Source organism: Orycteropus afer, unplaced genomic scaffold, assembly GCF_000298275.1.
Source record: "Orycteropus afer afer isolate SDZICR_OR568_19922 unplaced genomic scaffold, OryAfe1.0 scaffold00421, whole genome shotgun sequence".
Classification (NCBI taxonomy): Eukaryota; Metazoa; Chordata; class Mammalia; order Tubulidentata; family Orycteropodidae; genus Orycteropus; species Orycteropus afer.
In genome coordinates this window covers 832306-859055 of record NW_006922008.1, presented here as the reverse complement: position 1 = coordinate 859055, position 26750 = coordinate 832306, and the positions used below count along the sequence as shown (strand labels likewise).

Here is a 26750-nt window from a genome sequence, read left to right as displayed (position 1 = left end):
TAAGGAGTGTGCAATGCAGAGGAAGAACAAAATGGGGGGGGGAGGCTAGCTCTGCAAACGTTACTGTGCCAAAGGGTTGGTTGCAAGCAGGACTGGTGGGACTTGGCAGAAGGGGCCAGTCCATCAGACATCTCCCCCTTCCCCTCTTTCAATGCCTAAGGGCTTCCCAGACCATGCCCTGGCTGGCCTCTCACCCTGGCCAGAGGTCAGGGGACTTCCCAGGCCCTTCGAGCACATCCTTGAGGGCTTCCCATCGCTCCTCGACACTCCCCACCTATCTGGAAGCTATATGACCAGGTCCAGGACGGTGATTAACTGACTTATCTCTATGTCTCTAGGAAGTCTGACCTAAACTAACACTCATCCCGAGAAGTCACATGTTGGAGAAGCTGTTCGCGTTGGTTTCTACTGACGAGGTCGCCATGAACTCCCCTTAACCCGAGCTGAGCCCTAGCTTGCTTCTTTTCAAGCAAAAAAAAAAAAGAGTTGGCTCAATTCGGATTGTAGGTGTTGGAGGATGATGGTGGCGGTAGGTTTTGTAAAAAATCTGAGTGCCTTAAGAATGACGAACCACAAATGTTTAATGTGGGTTGATGGGGGCTGAACTAGGTACAAGGAATTCTGGGAAAGACCTAAGGGCAGCTCTCTGGGCTGAAAGAGGGATGTTCAGATAAAGGTTTTGCAGTAGGGGTCTCTTAAAGGAGGCCGGCTGCTAAGAGTAAGATGCTTAGGAGAAAAGTCCAGGCCGTGAACTGCAGTAAAGCTGTCAAATCACTCACGTACTGAGCATCAGCATCAGTAAATTTTGTGGAATTACCAGCATCCGCTAACAATCTCACAAGATGCCAAACCCTTTGGACTTGGTTTCTCATCCAGTAAGAACCAGAGTCAGGAGGCAGTGAGCATCGAGGCTGGGCGGAGGCTGCCTCTGAAGCGTGGACTGTGTGGAGTGTCCACATGGGAAGGCTGATGGGCAGGTCGGTTCTGTGAAACCTGGGAGCTTACTAGAGCCCCGATGCTCAGCACTGACACAGAAAACCAGAGGCTCTTTATGAAAAAGCAGAGCTCTGCTTAGTCCTTCTTGGAACAGGGAGCTGGAGGTGGCCGTATCATGCACCCTCCCGGAAGAGCAGCGGAGACCCAATGAGATACAGAGCCTGCCGCCGAGCCCCCAGCCAGAGCCAGCGGAACCGAAACGCAGCAACAGGACCTCACGCTCAGGCTTCTCTTTTAAAAGTGCCGCGGGAGCTGCCCTCTCTAACTGCCCAGAAGCCTTCTCTCTTTCTAGGCAAAAAGAAGAGACTGTTACACTCACGTCCTATTCGCCCCCTCTGCTAGGACAGACACAACCATTTAGAATTGGGCCTAGGCTTGCTGGCTAGTGAGCACGGCCCCTCTTTGAACATGACACAACACTGCTCTCATTTTCTTTTGTCAGGAAAAGCAACTCTCTCAAAACAAAAACAAAAGGAAGAAAATAAAAGTCCTCCCTGCCCCCATCCCCTAGAACTGTGAAAGCCCCATATCCTATCCCCCCCTCCTCTAACTAAAATATTTATATACATACAACAAAAATTGTCTCAACAGCAACAAAGCAGACTTTGGCTCGAGGGCGGGGGAGGGAGAGGACCCTTAAAGAAATGGCCAACGGGCCGGGCGGTTTGGCGCCCCCTGTCCCACTAGTGATTGCACTGAGGCCTCTGGCAGAGCCTCCCTCCTGGTGGCTACGGGGACAGCGAGGACGCAGCCAGCCCGGGCCACTGCCCTCCCAGATGGGTCACTCTGCTTACAAAGAATGCATAATGCTGTCGTATGCCACTCATTTTAATTCAGGGACATGAACCAGTTACCAGTCCACGACATGCATGGAGGCAGGAGTGAAAAAGCAAAACCAAATACAAACCCACAACCAACCGGAAGCTCCATGTCTCTGAATTACTCCCTTTCGCAGCTACCCCTGGGTGAAAGGCCACCCTAGTACCAATGTGCCTAGACCAGGGAAGCAAACTGACAATGCTTTTCTGTTTTCAATGTCTTCGTTTTGGACGTGCTCTATGACGCGTCTCTGGATCAGGGACAGCCGAAAGCCAGGAGAGAGGCATCCTCCCTGACTGCTGGCGTGACACGGAGGCCAAAAGCAGGAGCAGTGACTCACTGCTGTGGCTGCCGCAGGGCTCCTTCTGGCAGTGGGTGAGGTCTGCGCCATTCCGCACCCTCCTTTCAGCCCGGAGGGGAGCAGCCAAAGGGGCTCCGGGCTCTGGGTCCTGCAGTGCTAACGTCCACCAGGGGGGCCGGGCGCTCAGGTGGGTGTCTTTGGAGGATAATGAGAAGCTGGGTGGAATGACCATGAGGGCCCAGGGCTGTGGGTGGAGGTGACTCACAAAGGCTCTGGCAGATGAAAACTGCTATGGCTTTGGGGCTAGTTCAAAGTGCCTCTGCCTGCCTTCATCACCACAGCTTCCAGGGACAGCTGGCCTGTGGCTTGTGCTTGATCATTTCCCAACAGATGCTTCATCATACATTCTTTGTACTGAGTTTACAGATGAAAGAGAAAGATAAGGAGTATCGAGGGGCTTGCCAGACATCTCCTGATAGCCCTTTCTCTTCCTCACCCTCAGCAATGGCCGCCAACAATTTGCCCTTCTAATCCTCAAGCGTGTCCACATACCCAGAGGAAACCTGGCCACTGACTAATCTTCTGTCCCTGGGTCCAAAGCGCCTGAATCCTGGGAACAGAGTGTTAGTAACAGGACAGATAAGCTAAGTGGTGGTTCAGTTCCAGGGAAAAAGCCCTGCAGGAATGCCAGGATTACAGGAAAGAAAAGGATGGTCTTTTCTATACTCCAGAGTTCATTCTGAGATTGGTTTCCTAACGAGGTGTTTATCATCCACAATCTGAGAGCGCATTTGGAAACATCAATACTATAATTCCAAAAATGATGCCAAATGTCTTGGGCTGTGCGTGTAAGATGATTGTGAAAAGAATGGAGAGGACAGGAGGAGAGAGGAGAAAGCGGGTGTTGAATTCTCCTGCTTTGCAAGCACAAATTCCTATCATCTGTCAGCATGTGGATTCCAGCCACAGCCAATCAGAACTGCCTGCCAAAGACCGGACACTCAGAGACTAGAAGAATATCCCGCTGCAGAGGGACAAGCACCGCCCCCTTCGGCCCGCCCCTGCCTCTCAGCACCAGATGCACTTTGGTAGCTCCATCTGCTGATTTCTGACCAGATGCTCCAGTCAGCTCCTAGCTCTCTCCTTCCTCATCCACTGCCTCTTCTGTGATTGACAGAACAAGCTAAGCACGGACATATAGACATGGAAATGCAATTTTTTTTTTTAACCACAGTTTAAAAAAAAAAAGAGGAAAAAAAAAAGCACAATCTTTGGAACAAAAGAATTAAAGGCAGAAATTTAAAGGAAAAATACATATTCAAAGAACATAGTGAGGTATAAAAAAGTATTCTCTTTTTTTTTTTTTTTTTGTTTTTGATTTTGTTTGTTTGTTTTTCCTCTTCATCTTGCTATAGAGTTCCTCTCCTAGTAAATATTGCAATAGCCAGGCCTCATGAACTTGGGGGCTGTCCCATGTGCAGGGCTCTCACGTCACTTCAGTAGGGGGCAAATCGGCTGTAGCCACCTCGGTATAAACTCGCCTGCAGTAATTAAAGACATAAACAGTGATTAAAAGGTTGATAAGAGAAGCATCAAAAATGAAGAAGCACAAGGTCCTGAGAAGTGATTTGGAAAAACAGCTTTTTCCCCTGAAGCCTCAAAGCTTATCAGCGTGTTGCCTTGGGCAGAGTGTTCAGTGCCGGGCCAGACTCCAGAGCACTCGTGGCTGACCTGATATTCACAAGGACAGGATGACAACGGCTTCTACCCAGTGATGGAAATCGTGCTCATCTTGTTATTCACATGAATTAGCACAGAAGGGAAATTTAATATAGTTTTAAAAACTAGATCTGCAAAGAGTCTGATTTTTCAAAGTGTGAGTCTTTCTTGACCTCGACCCATCATTCCAAATGGACCTAAAATTGACTGCTCGTGGTAACTTCTTACCTATCACCCATCAGTGGTATAGATCTTACCTCCGACCACTATTCTTGTAAGTGTGGCACCAGCCCCGGCGTTAGATGGTGCTGCTGCATTTAAACTGAGTCTATCTTTTCCTCTATAATTTATAAAATACCCCAAAGTTGGCTGTTTTTCTGACATATTCTAATTTACACACACAGTTGGGGGTTTTACGCCCCTGTTTATCTTTGCTTAATGACTAGGTATCTTCCTTGCGATTTAAAGTTCTCCAGGACTATCTTTCCCCGGGTCATTCTTTTAGGACAGGTCTTCCATCGGTTCGGCACTAACAAAAGCCCTGGAACACCATCCCTGCCTGAATACTGTGTTTCTCTACTCCCTTCGAAGCAAACACTCTTCCCAGACCTTATGACTTCCCCTCACAAATCCTCATCGCTAGAAATTCAGTGTGAGGGATGACAGGCTTGGTCATATTCCCCAAAGTCCTCAACGTCACACTTCCTCCTGACTCCCTCCCCACCAGCTTCTCCTATCTGCAGAGGCGGGTGCCCAGTGCACTCTGGATCAGAGGGTGCCGTCCACTTAGAGCTGTCTGTGCACTGGCCTGTCCCTGGTCTAGGAGTTTCCATCCCCGGAACTGGAGGCAGCCAAGCCCCTATCTGATTAAACATGAGAACACTGCAGTAAGAATTTTGAGTTTGGGTCAGGGAACTATTCTTGATGAGTTCTATGAATTTCTTTTGTGTGTCCATAAAATTACCATATTCTGCCACAGATGACATCAATTAAGCATCTGTGTAAAGGCTCAGGCTCAGCAGAGACACCTGTGCACTGCCCCTCATACATCACGTTCTCGGTAAAGGTCACTGTGAAAACTAGAGAACCCTATGCCCTCAAGTCTTTGCTGACACCTATCATGCCACTCAAACTACGCCCCAAGCGTGTAGGCAACATCTGAGCCAATAGAAAACGTCAGCCTGTTCCTCTCCTTCTCTACTGAATGAAGCAATGACTCAGGGCAGACTGTCACTGTTCATTCCCTCCTGCTGCCCTTAACTAGGCCACGTGGCTCAGACTGTAACACACACAGAGGGTGACATATAAAACTTCCAGACAGTGCTACGTGGCTTTAACACTTAGACAATGGAAGAAGGGCTGGATTTATTATCTCCCTTGACCTACTGTAATCTGTAGGTAAAAGGAGGAGTAAAATGACTTAATAAAAAAGGTGTGTGTACTTACCACAGCGCCAACTCCGTAACTAGCGGCAGGGGCAAGGGCATGGTAGGGGTCTGCTGTGTACACCCTGCCATAGCTGGAAAGAAGAAATACAATCAGAGACATATGGCATGACTGTGGTCTAAGGAAAACACGTTAGGGGTTTACTGTGCCGATGCCTGTGAGTGCTGTGGCCTTGCATGGCTAGTAGGAAGCTGGCAGAATGCAGAACAGTCTATCTCTTTTCCTAAATGGAGAAACTCTGACAGATTCTGAAGTGCTTCTCTAACAGAAAAGAAGGGCATTGGAGATAAGGAAGAGGGAGACTGGGGTCAAACCCAAAGATCAATGAGAATGAGAGAGTAGGAGTGAATGGAGGGGCCAGCGCCACTGGGCTTTTGGCACGATGGTGGCAGAGGCCTCTAGAAAGCCCAGGTGTGCAGGCAGCCAGATGTGCTAAGTGCCTTTTTGGAAATGCTGAAGGGAGGAGAAAGGGTGACGTTTGGGGCGGTACAGTGTTCACAGCACCCCAGGTCACCTGGCGCGTCTCTACATACCCGTCGCTGTAAGCTGCTGCAGCGGCTGCAGCGGCTGTGGCTGCGGTTGCAGTAGCAGGCTGTGCGTATCTGTAGGCTGCATATCCACCCTACAGGAGAGAAGAGAACTGACTTTACAGATACCTCTCCTCCCAGACACCAGAGAAAAACACACCCACCAACACACAGACACACAGACACAGGGACAGACAAAAATACAGACACACACAAGGGAAGAAAATGTTTCAAACTGCATCAGTCTGCATGTTGTTCCTCTGTAGAAAATGAAGTCTCATCCAAAGCAGGAATTTGCTTTCCAATTTGCGATAGTACCCAAAATAAACTATACTGACAAAAAATATCCAAGTTGTCAAGGATTTCATTTTACTTGGATCTGCAATCAACATCCATGGAAGCAGCAGTCAAGAAATCAAAAGCTGTATTGCACTGGGCAAATCTGCTGCAAGGGACCTCTTTAAAGTGTTAAAAAACAAAGATGTCACCTTGAAGGCTAAGGTGCGCCTGACCCAAGCCATGGTATTTTCAATTGCCTCATATGCATGCAAAAGCTGGACAGTGAGTAAGGAAGACCAAAGAATTGACGCATTTGGAGTATGGTGCTGGTGAAGAATACTGCATATACCATGGACTCCAGAAGAACAAAGCCGTCCTGGAAGAAGTGCAGTCAGAGTGGTCCTTAGAAGGGAGGACGGTGAGACTGCATCTCAGGTACTTTGCACATGTTATCAGGAGGACCAGTCCCTGGAAAATGCCATCATGCTTGGTGATATAGGGCCAATGAAAAAAGGGGAGACCCGCAATAAGGTGGACTGACACAGTGGCTGCAGAATGGGCTCCCACACAGCAATGGTTGTGAGGATGGCCCCGGACCAGGCAGAGTTTCCTTCCTCTGTACATAGGGCTGCTGTCAGTCGGAAGCGACTCGCCGGCACTTACCACCACCTAGTTCTCCAACATGAGAAATGAAGATATGATTTGGGATCCGCCTTACTTCACAGTCTCTTGGAACTATCAGCAGGGAAAATATTTACATGAAGTTGGGAAAACTTTATCTGATTGATAAGAAGTGTAAATTATAGAATTAAAATACAGTAAATTTATAGGTGCCACCTTTAGGTACTTCCATGCTACTTAGGTTGACTGCTTACTAAGAGACTGCATAGGGGCCACAATGCTGAAAATACTTACTACCTTGGCCCTTGACAGAAAAAAATCTGCCACTTCAGAGTCAGGCGAAGCAGATCATAGACAGCTGAGGGTCCTCTGGCCAGATCCAAACAGGTCAGGAGCCCCGCCCCTAACATTTAACTGCATTTCTTTTCCTTCCCTCAAAGGTTCTGGTGGCACAGAACGTTGGCAGTTGAAACCCACCAGCTGTTCCACAGAAGGAAGATGGGGCAATCTACTTCCACGAAGAGTTACCACCTTGGAAACCCAGTAGGGGTTGCTATGAGTCAGAATTGACTTGATGGCAGTGGGTTTGGGTTTAGTTTGGAAAAGGTTCCGAGGTCCTTATATACTCAGTTCATAGCAGGCTTTTCTTCCAATGGCCTACACATCCCTCTGTCCTAAAGGGGTTCAAACTGTCACATGGTGCTATTCCACCTCAGCTCGGATGGACGAGATTCTCAAAAGGCCCTCATTCTGTCTGTCGGGGGAGCCCACGCACTCCTTTCTAAAGTCCTCCAAAGCAAATCACAACACCGCATGTCACAGGAGACAGGCCACTTACAAAGTTTGTTGTTGTTGCTGTTATGTGCCGTCGAGTAGCAAGCCCTATTTCTTCTTCTTACTCTTCCCCCTTCTAGAATTTATCTACTTTCCCTAAACTTAATTCAGACATGGGTTTTTCTTGTGCCCCCGCCCGGCACGCAGGGTCCGTTCTGACGCCAGCTCGGCAGTGCGCGTCAGCACACACAGCTTATTTCTGCTGGCCGAGCTTGTTCATTCCTCATGGCCATCTGATGCTTTCAGTTCCACGCATGCTAGTCTTCATCCCTTCAATTGTTCAATGTTGCTAGATCTGTGACAGAAATCTCAGCGTTGCTTCCATCTCATCTCTAGGGTCTTTTAGCAAGTATTTCCAACGGGACTCCGGCTCTTGAGGCACCTGATACAGCAGTCTCTCGTTTGCTTCCTGTGTTTCCATTTGAATCTTATTCTGAAAACAACCTACACTTTCTTATGGCCGTCTGAAGGTTTCTGCTTCTTTCTTATATAACTTCTGTATTTTCTAACTGAAGAAAATGCATGTTGAGGGCAAATTTACTTTTGTTCTTTAAGCGTACGCCACTTTAAGTCATCAGAAGTTGCTTCAGACGTACATTTAAAACATCCCCGACTGGTTCCCAATGGTCATGTGTTCTTTCTTCTTAGACTTAGGAAAGTACCCATTTACACTTCAGTGATCAATTCTTCCACAGATACAAATAAGAAAATTCTAATCAACATGACCCCCAACACCGCAGTGGAATGGTAATGGAAAGGGTATGGGAAGCACCCTTGGGCTTTCTGTGATCAACACGTTTCCTTGGAATTCTAGCTAAGTCTATGGGAACTGGTAGGCCAGCCTGCTCTGGGCAAAGCTGTGCATCCCGGCTGCGCCAGATACACTGCACTATATATGAACCACTTCTTTACCTCATCTCGTTGGAAGCTTCTAGGAAGGAAATGAAGTGCTCCGTGTTTGTTAAACAGAAGAAAAGCTGACCATGATAGCTGAACGTATTAAGCTTTAGATGAACCTTGAAGGCTCATTTTTTCATCACAATTACTCAACTGCAATCAGTTTAGAACGAAGGCTTGTGAGTGTGTGGCGGGGCTGTCTTTAGAAAAGCTCCTCTGTGAGCAAAGACAATCCGGCATAAGGAGGTTTGCCTCCTGACCCCAAAATAATCGCCCCAAATGGAGAAAGTCAAGGTAATGAAAGCAGTGAAAGCCAGACTCGGGGTTAGCTAAACAAAACATTTACAAATGGAGGCTCCGTGCCACCGGGCAAAGCAGCCCTTGTTGTTACGGGGTCATGGGCTCGGAAGTTCTGATGCACGGGAGGTGCGAGCCCTGCCCTCAGCAAGTCTCAGTCGGGCTCCGAGGGCTACAGTCTTGCTGGGCATTGTATTGAGTCGTGGTTTCTAGTTGTATTACCTTCATTCTAGAAAAAAAGTGGTTCTGAGTGAGATTATGCAGTGAGAAGTCTTTCCCTCCTCACGCTCCTCTCTGCCTGCAAGAAACCATCAGCACGTTAGTGGTGTAAGGATAATGTTGTAACCGAAGTGATCCAAAACGGCTCAGACTGGGCCAAAAGGGCTCCCTTTCAACAGAGGGACATGGGGAGAACCCATATGGAGTCATGTTGTTCTTCTCTGAGTGAAACTGACTTTTGGAATTTGAATGCAACGAGGCTTTCAGTTAATTCAAGTTAAGGAAAACAGTCAGGGATGCAGAAATTAGTGACAACCAAAGAAGGCTCCAGAAGACTATCATCACTAAGAAAAACCACATTAATAGTGTTTCTTAAACTTTTTTAAGGAAAAAATACTTCAATATGACTACTCTCCTAATTACTTTATAACAATGGTGGTATAGGAGCTCTGGTGGCATAGTGCCTCAGGCACTTAACTGCTAACCAGAAGGCTGGCGGTTCAAACCCACCAGTCACTCCTCGGAAGGAAGGCCGGGCAATCTACTTCCATAGTGATACCATCTCAGAAACTCAAGGAGGGGTCGCTATGAGTCAGATCTCATAGAGAGATAGTTAGTGGTGGTATAGAGGTCCTAAAAGGGGCGGCTATGTTTAAGATAGAGACCCTGGTGGCGAAGTAGTTAAGTGCTTAGCTGCTAACCAAAAGGTTGGTGTTTTGAACCCATCAGTTGCTTCATGGGAGAGAGACATGTCAGTCCACTTCCATAAAGATTACAGCCTTGGAAACCCTATGGGGCAGTTTGACACTGTCCTATAGTGCCACTGTGAGTTGGAATCAACTCAAGGGCAATGAGTTTTTTTTGTTTTTATTTTTATGTTTAGGACAGATAGGTACATCTTAGTCAACTAATTAGGTAACTTGTCAATGAATCCCAAAAGATCAGAATAATAAAAGGAACGCCATGGATAGTCTTAGGTAATATTCTTTTCCAAATTATTCCTGCTCCTGCTTAAGTTGGTTATTCAACAAAACAGATCACAAAATGTAAGACAGAAAATTCCGATATATCAACTTTCAGTCTGGATTTTGGGGTGCATAGAGATTCCTGGATGAGTTGGTCTTCCCAACTTCTATATCCCCTAGCCCATCTGAAGGCTTTTCTAGAACATGAGAACAAGTGCAGTTTGAAACACCAAAGTTTTCATTATTGTTTCTTAATTTCTTCAAAAAGAACAAGGGTGGGGATAGGGGGTAGGAGAGACAGGGTTCAGGCGTGGGGAGGGGATATGGCGCCACATTTATTAATCACATTAAAAACTAAGCATGCCAACATCTGAGCTAAAACAACCAGCAAAATCACCACGTTCAGACTGGTATTGGCTAACTCTATCTATCCCAGCATTCTCTTGGGACAGCGGTTTGCCCTAGGCTCTACCACAAGCTTGGTGAAGTACACAGCCTCAATTACTAGAGCGTGCAGCCACAACGACCTGGTATTACGGAAACAGTCAGTCACCACTTGAGTTAACATTCCATACCCTAACGACTGGCCCCTCCCCAGCCCAGAGAAATAGAAATCTTGCCCACCCAAGCCCGGGCCCACACCACAATGTTAATAATTATAACAAGCAGTAACCCATCTGTTATATCAGAGAAGGGAACAGAGACTCCACTGAGAGATTTAGAGTGAGATGTTAACATTTCTTCAGCTGACTGCACAAACGAACGAACAAAAAAAAAAAAAAAAAAAGAGGAGAAATAATTCATTTGGAGATATGAAGTCATGAAATAGCTGATGTGTACTGCTTTGACCATGCACTGATGCAAAACTGAAGCAACCATTATCATCAAAATTAAAAAGGACATATGGATTTACACACAATCAGACCTGTTGGATCTGAAGCAGTTTGCAGCTTTTATCTGTGTGTGATTTGAAATAAAACAAACAATGGGGATTAGCATGACCACCGCACACCCTGATGCAGGAGCACACACATGGGCAGGTTTTTGGAATTCTGATCGCGGGGTAAATTTGGCACGCCTAAACCTGATCCAAATAGCCCCTCAAACAGACACACGCCCCTTTAAAGACAGCAACCTTCACATCCCTCTGTAAGTCCTTCTGAATGACTTGCAGTGTTCAGACTGGGGCAGCCCAATGCTACACGATGCCTCTAGTCAAGCCTCCTGCCCCTGCCCCTGCCCACGTGGTTCCGTCCTGGTCTGCAGCACCCACTTGTACCCTTATGCCCCTCAGTCCTCATATATTCTGATCCCGGGTTCTTCTACTGTAGTTCCTGTATTTAAGTAGTACGTCCTTTCACATATCCCTGCCTTCCACATCCAGCTTTTTAAAGGAAGATGCCGGTGCCATTAGCAGCCTTTTCCATAGTGACGGCTGACGTGGTTACAGTAAACTTTAAGTTCTCCATGGCTCCAGGTCGCCTCGGGGGTTTTCTATTCCACTCTGAATCAGCTCTGCCATCCAGTCAACTTGCTAATGTTGCCATACTGACTACATGACTTCTCTGCACAGCACTGTAGCTGTGTTTTGAACCAGAACAAAATGGAAGAGTTCTAAATTTCGGCCTTCCTAGATTTGGCTTGCGACTATGTATCAACAGTTTAATCTCACACTGCAAGACTCTCTCTCTCTCTCTTTCCCTATCTTGTCTTGATTTTAACCTCGCCCCCTGCCCCTCCCCTTTTTTAAAATTAAATCTTTGTTCAGGTTTACGTTAAAACTGGACTTTGGTGAGCATGTGATGTCAAGACACCTTCTTTCTACCTGGAAGACAATGACGTCATGTGACACTGAGAAAAGTGTGTATTTCAAGACCAGCAAACAGAATAAGAGCTTGTTCCCTATAGACCGGTGAGCTATCAACACGGGCAGAGCAGTCTCTGGCACAGTGTGACTGAGGAGCAAGGTGAGTCCGTGTGATGGGAGGTGGGAGAGAAAGGCAGGGCTCTCTCCCAATCATTACAGCAGGGCAGGGTCTACTCCAGCTAGTTCGGGTGTCATCCTGTGTGTCTGGGAATCCTACTATTGCTAGATGGCTCTAACTCCCTGCTGTCCTTCACTTCCTTCCCACCCTAAGTGAGAACCACAGCTCTGCATCTCTATGATGGACGAAACATGATCTTAGGTCTTTGATGAATTAAACCTTTCAAATGCTACTTCCCCAAATTCGTTCATTTCCAAAATCACACTGGGTAGCCACGTAAATAAACTAACTGGATTATGAAAAGCCACTGACTGTTTCTTCTAGCGCCCAGCAAACTTCCGACAGTGCACCATTACCCAAATGGCCTCACTGTGCTTCCTTGAGGGTGAGAGGAAAAAAAGGAAATACACAGCTCGGTCTCTGAGTCCCGGTACGTCTAGACTTTTCCAGGTACCTTCAGATGCATGTAGCAGCACATCCAGTTCCTACTATATAGATGGCACTCTTGGTCCCAATCTGGATCTCAGGAGTCCTAGTTGGATAGAGTTCTATTTCCTCCCTTTCTTCATCTCTACCACAGTAGTAAGAAAATGCCCCAACTGCTAAGATCTCCAAATATAAAAGGCCGATTTAAACACCATGGATACATGTGACTGACAAACTAAAAGAGCTGGCAGTGATGGGACAGCGCACATGACACGCCTGGTGTGGGGGGTGGCACGGGACAAGAGCACTTAATTTTGGAGGAAGTGCCACTGTGTACGAAACTTGACTGTGTGCACTGCTGGGTAGCAGGGCTCAGATCACACGCTCACAAGTCTTGATTGTCCAAACAAGCCTCTGTTCCCATCTCTAACGTGGAGCTGGAGTGGTTAGTATAATTCATTTTTTTTCACTGCAATCCACAATCTGATTGATTGGCAGGTCACACTGGCACTCCTACCTGAGGTATTTTAGCGCTAATGATTGGTTCCTGTAAGACTATTCTATAACAGAACACAGGAAGAGCAGTTCAAAAACACAGCTGTGGAAGGAAAACAATCATACAAAAAAAGCCCGCTAAGGGGCCCACCAGCCTTTTCTTTCCTTTGGATGCAAGCATGCTTTTCACAGGACAAGAATCAGAGCAGTTTGTTATCCCACTAAAAAGCGAAGTAGGGTAAACAGTGCCTTCTCTAGGAGTTGGAATTGACTCAAGGGCTACGAGTTTGGTTTTTGGCTTGGATGTCTTTTCTTGGTGGCAACAAAGGGGGTGTGTGTGTGTGGACACATTATCTCTCTGCCAGACCCCAAAGTCCTGTCCTGGTGGGTCTCTTTACAGATTATGGACACAATGGCGAGGATCCATTCCTCAGAGAGGAGTGTGCCACAAAGAAACAGAAAGGAAGAAGACGGTTAGCAGGACCACCGTCTAAGAACAGAGCAGGGAAAGGGACTAATGGAAACCTCAACCATTAGGAGCCTAAATTCACGGGACTGGAGACTAGCACCTTCTGCTCTTTCCCCTCCTGGGTCCTTCTCAAGCTCAGGCTCAGGGCACTTTGTGTACCAGATAAACCTGCTGCTCTTTCTCCTTAAAATCTGCATTTCTGAGGAAACAAGCACTAAACCAACGCTCACAGATTTCCACAGATGAGCAGATGTCTAGAGAGAAGCTGGGCAAATTCACAGTAAAATAAGAGGGCTGTGCTTTGTTTGTTTATTAACAATTATCCTTTTGCTACCTCACATATTGGAATAGGGAATATAAAGATTAAAAACTATGATTAGGTCTAAGTCAACACCTATCTCTAATGTATTCTTGTTTTTTATTAGTGGGCTTGGATACTATTTCAACACTAGTAACCACCTTTTGCCTTATCCAAGTAACCTTAAGGTAGAAACTAAGAAATGATATTACTATCAATTCCTTTTATCAACAAGGGCCACTAATCAAAAAGGAAAAAAAAAAAAAATTGACAATATCAGGAATTAAATCTATTTAGTTTGATAAGTTAATCAAGATAACAGAGTAAAAAGAAACCCAACAGTATCTTCTGGATGCCTAAAGAAAAACTGTCACTCTCTTAATAAAATCATTATCATGGACTAAGAAAATCAGAGAACTGTAAACAAGTATTTGGTTGATTGACTTTAACAAGCTGGAAGCAGCTCATATTTTAAAAAGTCCCAAATCAGGAAGATATTAGAGAAAGGGGGAAATTAAATAATCCAAATGGGAAATGCTGGTTCTAACTGACCATTCAAGAAAACAACTTAAATAACATAAACATGGAGTTTCATGCAACTATGGATACTAATGAATATGGGAGAAGGTACATGCTGAGATCATACATAAATACATGTATTTAGAAAGGTATAATTTGGTGTAACAGTGGGATATAGTTTCCTAACCCTCAAGTTTCGCTGTGCACATGGGAAAAAGATAGCTTTCATCACTTCGCAGATAACCTGAAAGAGGTGGACTTTAATTAAAGTGCAGAGGAGAGGTAATGAAACGTAAGAGTACTGGGGATTTATGCTTTATAATTTGTGTTGTTCGTGGCAAATCCGAATCTCTCTGAAACACAAGCAAGAGGGCTAGACCAAATCGTGGCTAAGACTCCTTTAAGTATTTCTTAAATTAAGGCCTCCTGTGATGGCTTCCTGGAAAATAGGACAGGCATGGACAATCACCTGCACCTGAGAGGACTGGCTCTCCTAGCTCTAATTCCTGCAATACACAGGGCCTCAAAGTGCATTCACTTTTTTATATAGTGAGAGACTCTCTGGTCGGCTGTAGAAGCTGTTCACTAAAAATGTCCCCTTATTGACTTGGGGAAGTAAGGAGGAAGAAAACATTTCCAGACAATTCTACCCTATTCCCACAGAATAACTGTATGCTGAGAAGTTTTCGTTGTAAAACTTTCTTGATGACTTGGGTGCTTAGCCCAAGTCTGCTCTCAGACAAAGACCATTTGGAGAGGTCCTAAACAAAAGACTTCAGCACTCAAAACTTCCATTCTGTGTTGGTCAGATCATTTTGTCCACAGTTTAGATAAAATGTGGCACACTAATCATGGACTTCAGCTACAGCTAGACAGTTTAAATAATGGACTGTATGTTAACATGGCTGGCAGAATAACCAAATCTTACATGATAATGAAACGCTGGTAAGAAGAGTGTAGGTTGCTGATTATGTGACTTATTTTCCCCTAGGTAGATCTCAAGAGAAGAGACCTGCTGGCTGTGGACCTTCGGAGAGAGAAAGGCTTTATGGTGTCCCTCTATGACTACCCATTACTATCCACTGTAACTCTCATCAGTTCCTTATTTCATTTGCACAGGACAAACTGTTGCTCTCAAAGTATGTCAAAGAGGAAAACACACAGTTCAGAAAGCTCATTGCCACCTAACAACCAATCAAAGCTATAATGATCTAAAGAGGGATATGAAATGAGAAGAAAAGTAGAAAAGGGAAAGTTGGTTTAAGGCTAAGCTAGTCTTGCTATTTATATGTACAAATGATATGGACAGTAATAAAAGACTTTAAACCTACTGATCATCTCGCAAATAAGTGAGTGATACCCAGATCACCTGTGGGTGTAGGGAAGGGAAAAGAATATGTCCAGTAGCCTGGCCCTGGCAATGATCAGGAAACCCAGAGGCTTAGTTTTTGCACCCAGGGGCAAGCGCAGTGGCAGAGAAGCATGCTTGCATTCTTAAATATATAAATATATATATATATATATCCACAAGGAAAAATAAAATAAAAATTAAACAAATTATATTTAAAAAATAAAAATAAAAATAAAAAACCAAACCAAACCAAAGAAACAGAAAAAAAAAGGCTGGCTTGTCAGGGGTGGGGTTGAGAAGGCCCCGGCGTGTGTACTTACATAGAGGTCAGCACCGTAAAATCCGTCCTGGTAAACCACACTGCAGAAAATCCACACAAAAACAAAAACAAAAAACAAAAGAACAGAAACACATTCCGGTTATTGAGGACGGCAGCATGCACATGCGCTCTACACAGGCAGGTGATGTATGAATCCACAGCCTGGGCTTAGGGGCCATGGCGGGTCCGTGAGGAGGTGTGGCAGCGCACGCGCACAGACAGCTCTGGGACGTGCGAGGAGAGGGAGGGGTGTGCAAACTGGAAGGACCATCTGTGTGTTCAGTAACCGAAGTAAGACGTAGACAACAAATGTACTGCCCAGAGGACCTGATGCAGCTAACAAAATCTAGTGGACTGCAAACATTGATTTCTCGAATCTGGAGTATGTTTTCACAAGCTAGCACTAGGAGGAAGTTTTTCTTTAAAGAGCTTAAAAGTGTGAGGTGGGGGTGGGATTCACATGAAAGAGATGAACCCAAAGAATTCCAACAAGGCAGGACCTGTATGCAAAGTATGCTTCAATATTATGTTGAGCGTTCTGGTTTTGGTCTCATCGTAATACATAACTTTTTTCCTGATATCCATACATCACCTGCTTTTAACCCTGCACATTAGACATGCGATAAGATTTGGCTGATCACACAAGCATGCAAAGTATTATTATTCAGCATTTTAAGAACCAATGCAACACCTCGGAAAAACAAGTCAATCAATTCTGACCAAAGTAAACAGAGAAATGTAATTAAAAACAAAAACAAAACAAAACAAAAAAACACAACCAAAAATACCCACAATGCATTGCTTTCACAAGCATAGATAATGAGCTAAAAGGTTAAGGTGATTGGTCCACGGTCTGAGAATTGAAAGGTGCAGTGGGGATCCCAGATAGTAACAACATAATCCAGAGTGGGAAGGAGCAACTGCAAGATGTTAAGGGTTCTTTTGACTTGTAAGAGTATTCGTGGAATTCTGAAAAATGCAATTGATAATCGAAATTCCAAGGAGCTCTGGTGGCATAGTGTCTAAGGCATGTATCTGACTGCTAACCAGAAGGCTGGCAGTTCAAACCCACCAGCCACTCCAAGGAAGGAAGACTTCTGTAAAGGCAATCTACTTCTGTAAAGATTTACCACCTCAGAAACCCAGAGGGGGTTGCTATGAGTCAGAATTGACTTGATGGCAGTGAGTTTTTGGTTTTGAATAAAAATTCTTGGCCTGACTAAGGATGATCCTGTTTGTTTTAAAAGAAGAAAACTGAGCAGGTAGCTGGTTAGGAATAGAAGGGGCTGCTTCCTGTTTAGAAAATGAACTTGTATCAAACAAACAAGGCATCACGCCTTTTTTTTTTTTTTAAAAAAACTCTGAGCAATGCTATACTATAGATTTCAAACCTTCTGATGTATTTTTGTGCATACAGACTTTCCCCAAAACAGTACTTTGGGACCAAAAGACATGGAACAGCAGGTAGAGATAAAAGACGTTCTTCATATCTATGAAATCGAGATTTGACTATTTCAAATTAGTGGATCTGTTTATTGTTTATTCAACTAGGCAAGCTGGAAAATTTCATCACCACCTTATCTGTTACAATAAAAAAACTAGCAAGTCATCAAATCATATTTTTAACTTCAATGTGAAGTAACGTGTTTCTTACAGGTAGCCGAGAAGTTCCTGAATCCTATTTCCAGTGACATTTGTTGCGTGTCTCTGACAGTACAGTCACACTTTGTGATACCCCTACTGTGCTGTGTCTGCTATACACAACAGGGAGCTGAAACGAGTCTTTGATTAAGCTAAGCTCTATCCATTTGCATGGTTTCCAACAGTATGACCTTAGAAATTTGCCTCCAAATTTCACTTTACTGAAAAGGAGACTTGTTCATAATGAGAAGGTTGAAAATATTCAAAATGAAAAGCACTGAGGCCAAGTGGTGGTTAACTAACTTCAACCATTTCAGTAAGGGAATACAGGTAAAGTTTTAAAACAACATTCCTTCTATAGAGGAAAATGGTGGCATTAAAAATAGTAAAATTTACCCTAAGTGGCATGACTCACTGGGAATATTCACCTACATTCTGAAAGAAGACCAATATTCCCTGTGTCAAAGGTCAGAGGAGGCTGGGGCACAATGATGAAGGGTGAGATCAGTCTACTGAGCTGAAAAGCAATTTCAGGCCATTCCCCATAAAATACTGGACTTATTCCTCGCCATCTTCCTTGTAAACATATGGTCTAGTTAATAAAGAAAGAAGACATGGGAAGTTCATGTTCAATGTAATGCACAGAAATCAGTATGGTTAGATATAAAGATAAAAGGCCTCCTGAGTACACATATACCTGGCCCAGCCGTGGCAGAGCAGGGGCTCTCAAGCTTGGCCAGCCTACTAAATGACCTACACTGAGTAGGAACGAAACCAACAACTTTAGGAAGTAACTCAGGGATGTTACAAACTAAAGAAATCCCATGTTTCTGGTGAGCAATCTCTGCAAATAGCTGTAAATTCTGGGATCGAAATGGAAGGTGCTTTGTGAACAATTTTCCCCGTGTGCAGAACTTCCAAACAGTTCATTTTTATGTTACACTTGAATATGTCTTGATGAAACAATACTGTATCTTTACTCATTTCTTTAAAAAGAGATGTCAGAGGTTGAAGGTCAAAGGTCAAGTTTAGAAGAAAAAAAAGATAAAATTAAATGTAAGTGATGGCAGAAGATGGAGATGATGGAATGCGTGGGATTTAAACATCTATAAACTGCAGACAAAACTTAATTACTGAAGCAGTTCCCTTCTAGCGGGTCTGGAGCCTGCCCATTTCAACATGCACACTTGCCTTGTCTAATAAAAATGTCTGAACTTTGTGGGATGGAGGACTCCTGAGTGGCTTGACCATTTTGGTTTTTGAATGGATGCTGAATCAGCACACCTCAAGGTTAAAGGTCAGGCCAATTATGCTGTCAGCATAGGACCTACCAAAGAGGCTTCTTCCCTGTATATTTTATCTAAGTCGTAGCTAATAGGCTTCTCTGCCACTGTGCTTGTTCCTCAGAAGAATCTGGAAAACAGCCTGTCACAGGCAGAGAAAAGATGAAGAACACAAATGTCACGTCCCTGAAGAGAGAAAGTCCTTGGTACAACTGACTTGTAAGAGTCCACTCTTTATAAAAATAGAGGTTTCAAGCTCAAACACGGAGAAGACAAATAAAAACGAAGGCTGCCATCTTCACTCCTTCTTCCCCATTAAAGAGCAAAGGATTTATTTGTTGCTATGGAATCATTCCACTGCATGAGACACCCTCCATACAAAAGGCAAAGGGGAAGGATGCTCGGCTGCATTAGCTGTTTTACCATCACTCAGAAGCCAAGTGCACTTTAATTCCTCCTACTTCTCCCTCTCTCCCTTGATTCAATTGGACTTGGTTCATCTTTGAATTAACCTCTTTTAATCCGTTTCCTACAAAGAAAGCAAATCCATTGTGGGTAACTAGCTCTGCTGCTCACCACCCAGGCAGTGACACCCAAGGGGCGGGCACACGTGACAGCCTCAGCCCCCGAAGGAGGTGGTGAGGAGGGGTGAACCCAGCAGAGGCGCCTTGTACTATGTCTGGAGCCCCTATTTTGGCTCTCTGCAGTAGTGTTAATCCACTTTCGTGCGATGCTGCGTGAACTCCATGCCAACACACTGGTAGTAAACACAAGACGGTCTGGCTACTAGCTTAAGCCTCTACAAAGAGGGCTTAAGGTGGCCAAAATGAAGGTTTTTATAATGAACTGACATTTGGTTACATTCTGATGGTGGTGTATTTTGGTTCTTATCATCTAATCCATTTCTTTGCAAATATTCATTGAACATCTATGTGGCATGGTGATATGCCAGAAGACATGAGAGGGCTATAGTATTCTGTTTTGTCCAATTGCGTATTTTTGAACCACGTCTCATTTTGGAATCGAATGCTTACCCTGGATAGGCGGGGATGGCTGTTGGAGGTACCGCTCGAACTGCACCATACACTGTCCGCCCTCTACCCCTCAGATGGGCTCCTCTGAAAGCAGCTGCCGTGGTGGCTGCAGTTGGGTAAGGGAAGCCAGGAACTAAAGGGAGACCCAAAATATGACAGAAATTTCAACTTGCATCCACCAGTAAGTACACAGTCACAACCTGCATCCAACATCAGGTATGCAGTCACAGCTTGCTTTGAAATAATTCTAGAAAAAATTAGAAGGCATGTGCCACATCTTTTCTGAAAAAGTGGCATACGTATTATTCAATGGACCTCCTATCCTGGGGGAAGCTCTGGTGGCGTAGTGCCTAAGGCACTTGACTGTTAACTAGAAGTCTGGCGGTTCAAACCCACTAACCACTCCTTGGAAGGAAGGTTGGGCAATCTACTTCCGTAGTGATACCTCCTCGGAAACCCAAGGAGGGGTCACTATGAGTCAGATCTGACTCGACGGCACATAACAACAACAACAACAACCACCACCTATCCTAGATGTCCAAGTAAGCAAGTAATGGAAACAAAGCCCTGACATGCAAAGAGTGTATCATTCCCGGCCTCACGCATCTGGAGTGTGTGCTCTCTGCTCTTTTCCAAGTTTGGCATCACCAGCGTAACCTGGTGAGAAACTGCTCAAGTGGCTGTGAGAACTACTGCCATAATAAGAGACCTCTGATTCCTGTGGGCACTTTAAATCAGATTGATAAAAACTGTTTAAATAGTAAAAAACTCACTGCCACTGAGTCGATCCTGACTCACAGCGACCCCTCTTTGGGTTTCCGAGGCAGCATCACTATGGAATTAGACTGCCCAACCTTCCTTCCGAGGAGTGGTTGGTGGGTTTGAACCGCCAGCCTTCTGGTTAGCAGTCAAATGCCTTAGGCACTACAACACCAGAGCTCCTATAAACTCTTTAGCTGGTCAATTATTAATCTTACTTACAAATATAATTATGTGCATATACAGTTGCTCCTCAACAGAACATTCTTGTTATGTTTTTACACGGTGCCAACCTCTAATGCACACAATCATCTTCCGATACTTCATTAGTCACCTTCATTCCTTTTCCTAAACAGCTTTAATCCAGAAATGTAAGGGCACAGGGAAACACTTCCTCCCTGAAGCCTTTCATCCGTCAGAGAGGCAGACAATTCCTAAGGGTCTATGTTAAGTGTCCCAGCCCCAGGAAAGCACGCAGACTCCGTGTCCACTGAACTCTGCTCAATGACACTTCTTACTGGGGCAAAACAGCTCAGGTCAAAATGACTTTAGTGCTATCAACTGAGCTAAGAACAAATCAGTAATACTGAAGATGCCTCTATGACAGCGCCCAAAGCTGATAAGCAGAGAACATTAGACTACATATATGCCAAATGTATAATACATATAAATATGCCATGGAAATATACTCCTTTTCTTTACTGCCAAGTACACAGACAAAAATGTTCTTCATATGCCATCCCTCACTCTCTCTTATCCAGCTATTTGCTTTGTGGCAGTATTAAAATTTGGTCAAGAAGATTCTAACACAGGTTGAGCAGGACAGGGCACTGTCAGTATGTCTTATCCTAGGAAAAGAAGACTAAAGCATCACTGCTCCCTGACAAAGTCAAAATCCATGCCAGGCCAGCATTGGCTACTTACTGATTAAAGGAATGTAAGTGTTAATGCCCCCTCTTCCTGATAGGGGCACTGCCGCATCATTGCCTAGGGAGACATCTGCTTGGAAGCTGGATGCTGATTACATTAAAAAAAATTTTAAATGCAAAATGGTTACAAAGGAATAGCAAATTGAAAAACAACAACAAAGCAATTAAATAGCACAGACGGAAATGTTCATTTAAATACTACCTGCATATAACTCAGGGCCATATACAGCTCCAACTACTGGGCTTAATTTCCAACCTGAAACAGAAGAAAAGACAGTGAGCATTTAAGATGACACTGGAAATAAAAGAAAATGGAGCCATCAATGCATGTACTAGCTGGCTCCAGGCATCTCTGGGTTTATTCTGGCCAACTACCAACGTGCCTTTAGAACGACAGTGAAGGGGGTTAAACATGAGAGGGTGATGATGCCTCTAGATTTGATTGTCTCCAGCAGGACTAGCCTGGTAAAGGGAGAAGGTAGGTCTGGCGGTGGTGGGGAGAGAAGGGAAGAAGGGGAAAAGAGAGGAGAGAGAGAAAAACTAGGAGGTAATGGAGGAGAACGGAGAGGGACTGAAAGAAGAAAACCGAAAATAAGTAAACAGAGGCAGTCTCCAGCTTACCAACGAGATCTGTCCCCTGGATGAGTCTTTAAGCTGAACTTGTACGGAAGTTGGAACGAGTGCATATAGTTCTTATTCAGTCTTACTTTTTAGTGCAAGAAAAGGCGCTCTGGTGGTGTAGTGGTTCTGACATTGGCTGCTAACCAAAAGGCCAGCAGTTCCAACCCACCAGCTGCTCCGTGGGAGACACATGAGGCAGTCGGCTTCCACAAAGACAACCTTGGAAACCATACAGGGAAGTTCTGCTTAGTCCCGTAGGGTTGCTATGAATCAGAATTGACTCGACGGCAGTGCGTTAGTTTTAGTGCAAGAAAAGGCTCGAAGCCTTTTCAATGATTTAAAGTTGTATGTGCAGCAAGTGAAGGTCACTGTGATGAAGAATCTGTTGTGAGAGAGGAGCTAGTTCAGGGGCTCTGGTGGGGTGCAGTGGTGAAAGCATTCAGCTACTAATCAAAAGGTTGTCTGGTGGAACCCAGCAGGTACTCTGCAGGAAAAGGATGTGGCAGCTAAAGAAGGATCCTAGAGTGGGGTCTGCCATGAGAGTGAACACTGACACACTGTAAGAATTTACAAACAACATAATGTTTGATGGTCCTTTTCTTTCTTCTTCTCTAATTTTATTTTTACAGGACTAAAGAAAGAGTTAAAAAAATGTGTACTACTGCCCACTAAGAGCTCATAAAGTAGAATTCCATCTGAAAACTTTAATCAATAAATACTGATTTTTGTACATGCCCTCCTATTTTCCCAAGGCTCCTTGACTTACTTCTTTTATATTCCCTAAAGTGCCTAGCCTGGTGCTCCTGCTACTTCATAATGTATGAAAGGGAAGAAAAAAAGGCCGATTCTGTGGGAATTACCAGATTTAAATGGCCACACACGAAGACATTACAAGAGAAAACCCATTCCATTCATGCTGAAACAACTCAAGCTCGCGTTACTTTTCCTGCCTGTTGTGGTGATAGCTCTCATTATTCTATGTAAGATTCTGGCAAATTCTGGGTTCAAACCCTATTGAGTTTTAAGAGCACAGATGTCCTGCAGTGTCAGACAAACAGGTGACTTCAGCCGAGGATTCACCTGAAGCATCTCACACACTCCACTCAGAGCCCTCCGCCAGCCTGGAGCCCAGCCACGTAAGCCAGCCACAGAGGGCCTTGGCTCCTTCAGGCTTGAATATTAATTTGGAATAAAATTTTAAAAAGTTCATTTTTCCTATCAACAACATTATTTCTTGAGCTTTCCTTTAAATCTACACAATGGGGACAAGTTAATATGTTGCTAATAATACCTTCAATATATGTAGCTTAGCATAATTTGCGACATATTGTCATAGATGTTTATGTCCTTTGACCCTCACAAAACCTTAAGAGAGACAAGATAAGTACCACCTCTGTGACCATGGGTGTAAGTACTATACTTCTCTGAGTCTCATATCCTAAATGATAAGCTGATAGGGTTGCATTTCCATGACTTGTGACAGGGTTGGTGCTAAAATTCTGTGACTTCCAGTTTACAGATATGAAAACAGAATAGATGTATTAAAAATCGGCCTGCTGTCACAGAGTACAGTGAAGAGTCAAATCCTGAAGCAGAATTTCTGTCTCCTGGACCCTAGGTCAGGGGCTCTGGTGGCATAGCGCCTAAGGCATTTGACTGCTAACCAGAAGGCTGGCAGTTCAAACCCACCAGCCACTCCTTGGAAGGAAGGTTTGGCAATCTACTTCCATAGTGATACCGCCTCAGAAATCCAAGGAGGGGTCGCTATGAGTCGGATCCGACTCGAAGGCAGTGAGTTTGGGTTTTTTTTTTGGTTGGACTCTAGTCAGAAGTCCTTTCCAACAATGACCTAAAGGAATGGAACATCCTCGCCTCTCCTTCCTATTTGTTAACACTGGGTTTTTACCAAAATTGCCGACATTCTGCTTTTGTAACAGCAGCGAGAAGAAGAAAACAGGTAAAGGAGAAGGTGGGAATATCTTGACACATAGATACAATGGGTAGGGAAAATGCAAATTGTGTTGACCAATGCGTATCACGTGTTTGATACACTCAGTAATAATATGCGTCCATTTGATTTGTGAAGACACTACTAGCATGTACCACTACACTGTAACACAGCGTTCCCAACTCCAAATCAGCTGGGTCTCCCTCTCTCCTTTCTTATAGATCTCACACAGAACCCCAAAACGTACAACCCAGGTGCTCAGATTAAAGCAGAGCTGGAGGTTTCAGGAGCCAAGCCACCCGGCTTCCTCTACTCTTCCCCCAGGCGGCTCTACAGAGCACAGTTTACAAAGCACTACAGTAATGCAGACTAAAATAACATTCCAGCTCATGCAGAGAGCATAAATCTAGATTAAATTTGACAACTGAAGCTAACTTTTTTTTTGACAAAAACTTCAAAGAAAATTTCCTTCTCAAAGATAAATATTTATATTTATCAGCAACAACAGCATTTACCCAAGCTAGGTCCCACTCTGGGCACTTCTTAACATGCGATCATGGAATAGAAAATTTCACTCACGTACACAAAAAAACACGGCTGCTACTTTTGGATCACAGCTTATAAAGACAGCAAGGGGTTCAGAATTATAGCAGTAATTTAAAAAACACTTATCCTTCTGACATACTGCACTCATGCTCAGATGAGTAGGAATTGGTAGTGAAGGTCAGAGTTGGTAGACATCCAGGCGTATTATGAACTAGCCTAAACTATTACAAAGAACTAAAGCTGAAAAAGAAGGTGCCCAGAGTGGGCCCTCACTTGGGTAAATGCTGCTGTTGCCGAGTGTCACTGAGATGACTCTGACTCACGGTGACCCGAAGTGACTGGGGAGAACCGCTCTGCAAGTTTTCTAGGCTGGGATCCTCACGGGAGCAGGGTGCCATGTCTTTCCCCAGCGGAGCTACTGGGTGAGTTCAAACTGCCCATCTTTCAGTTAGCAGCTGAGCGCTTACTCTCTGCACCACCCCAAGTGACATGTTTGCACTAGTGCATAAGATGAATTTTACTGAGAAGGTAATACACCTTAATAACTACAAAACCGAGGCTGAGTTCTAAGAAAAAATGTGAACTTGCAAAGATAAATACTCTCTTAGGTAAAGGCAATAGTTCAATGTAAGTTAAGCCAAGTGTCTTAAGACAGATCAAGAGAGCCTCTTAGAAGCATATGAAAGTTTCATAGACTTATACCAGAATACCATTCTACTGAAGGCGACTAGCAGGCTCTTACCATTTGCATATGGTGTGACCATCTTCTTATTGGTCATTACACGTGCGGTAGCATTATTCACCTAAAAGTAAAGAGGAGAAGGAAGGGGCAGGGAGGAAGGAGACCGTATTAGAGAATGTGAAGCCGCTCATCTCATAACGTAACATCTAATTTACAATGTCAATTTCAGAGCACTGATTTAATAATTAAAATAGCAATATAAAATATTAATATATAGTACTTCGATTAAAGTGCTTATTAAATGAGGCTAACAAGAGTAAATGCAGTTTCTGAGTTTCCAAACAGAAAACTAGGGTTACTTAACAAGCCTGTCCCCCAAAGGAAAATACACTTGCAAGGCCTTTGGAGATCTTGTAAGGAGAGAAAGAAGTCTTTCCATCAAGGAAAATATGGTAAAATAAATAAATAAATAAAATAGAAAACAACTGTATTTGTATATGAACTCTGAAGTTAGGTAATAATTCAGAAGCTTCTCACATGGGTCATGAAACACATTTTCAGGAAGAAACACCTCTACTGATTTCATCTATTCTAATGATCAGCATTTGTTGATTCACCATAGTTTGTATAAGATAGTACTGTTTGAGGTTAATAAACAAACATAGGAACTTAGATTCCCAGGGCAACCGTCTCCAGGAGCATTTTGAATTTTCTAGACTAAGTGCTCTACTCATTTAAGAACAAAGTTTGCAAAAGGCCTTTAAAAGTAGATGCTCAAAAATGTTGAGAAAACAAAGCTTACAGTTCTTTTGTTTTATGGTGCCTCTCCACCCTCGTCATAGAACTTACGGAGTTTAATGCATTCTCAGTGCTTGGGCAAGTAGGCATTACAAAGATGGTGCTGATGAGGAAAAGAGAAATGGAGCTCAGAAGCCAAGCTCCTGCAGCGCAGTGTCAGAAGGAGACTCCGAGCTCTAGCACAGAGGGTAAAGGTACACCACAGAACACAAGGACACACTGTGTGCCAGGCTAATGTCAAAAGAATGCTACCACCTACCAACACCAGTATCTCTTATTTGGCCTCTTAGAATTTAATTTACAGTGTCAAATTTGCACCATGATAAATTTGCATTATGGAAAGACCAATTTTAGGTAGAATTGGAATGACAAAAAAAATATGTCTTAACATGTCTTTAGGGCCTGTATAGTAATCATCCACCTCTGTGAGGAGAAGGGTGTGAAACTCCATTTACTCAAGTTTGACTCACGAAATAATAAAACATTTCACATTTAAAAAGAATGGGAAACAACAATGATGAGACTTGAGAGCATGCAGTTAAAAAAACACACACACACAAATATAAAAGAAAGAAAGAAAGAAAGGAAAAAAACAGTCAATTTTGGAAAGAAGGGAGAAAGTGGGGAGCAAGGTCTCACAGACCACGATTAGGACGGAGCGCAAGGGCTTAAACCAGCCGCTAGGGCAGAATGCAACCAAGCACTGGGACCAATCAGAAACCACCCA

The 26750-nt window shown here is 44.1% G+C and overlaps 1 protein-coding gene across 1 annotated transcript in view; it reads right to left on the bottom strand.

The window, feature by feature from the left end:
• Positions 1-3612: 3612 nt before the first annotated feature.
• RBFOX2 (RNA binding fox-1 homolog 2) overlaps positions 3613-26750 on the bottom strand; it is a 420257-nt gene continuing 397119 nt past the window's right edge. The window contains exons 7-14 of the mRNA XM_042782714.1: positions 25286-25346; positions 21631-21684; positions 21424-21516; positions 19741-19873; positions 15784-15823; positions 5815-5903; positions 5282-5354; positions 3613-3657 (exon numbers count right to left, since the gene is read on the bottom strand). Coding sequence (XP_042638648.1) covers positions 3613-3657; positions 5282-5354; positions 5815-5903; positions 15784-15823; positions 19741-19873; positions 21424-21516; positions 21631-21684; positions 25286-25346 — 588 coding nt within the window. The remainder of the gene's footprint in view (positions 3658-5281; positions 5355-5814; positions 5904-15783; positions 15824-19740; positions 19874-21423; positions 21517-21630; positions 21685-25285; positions 25347-26750) is intronic.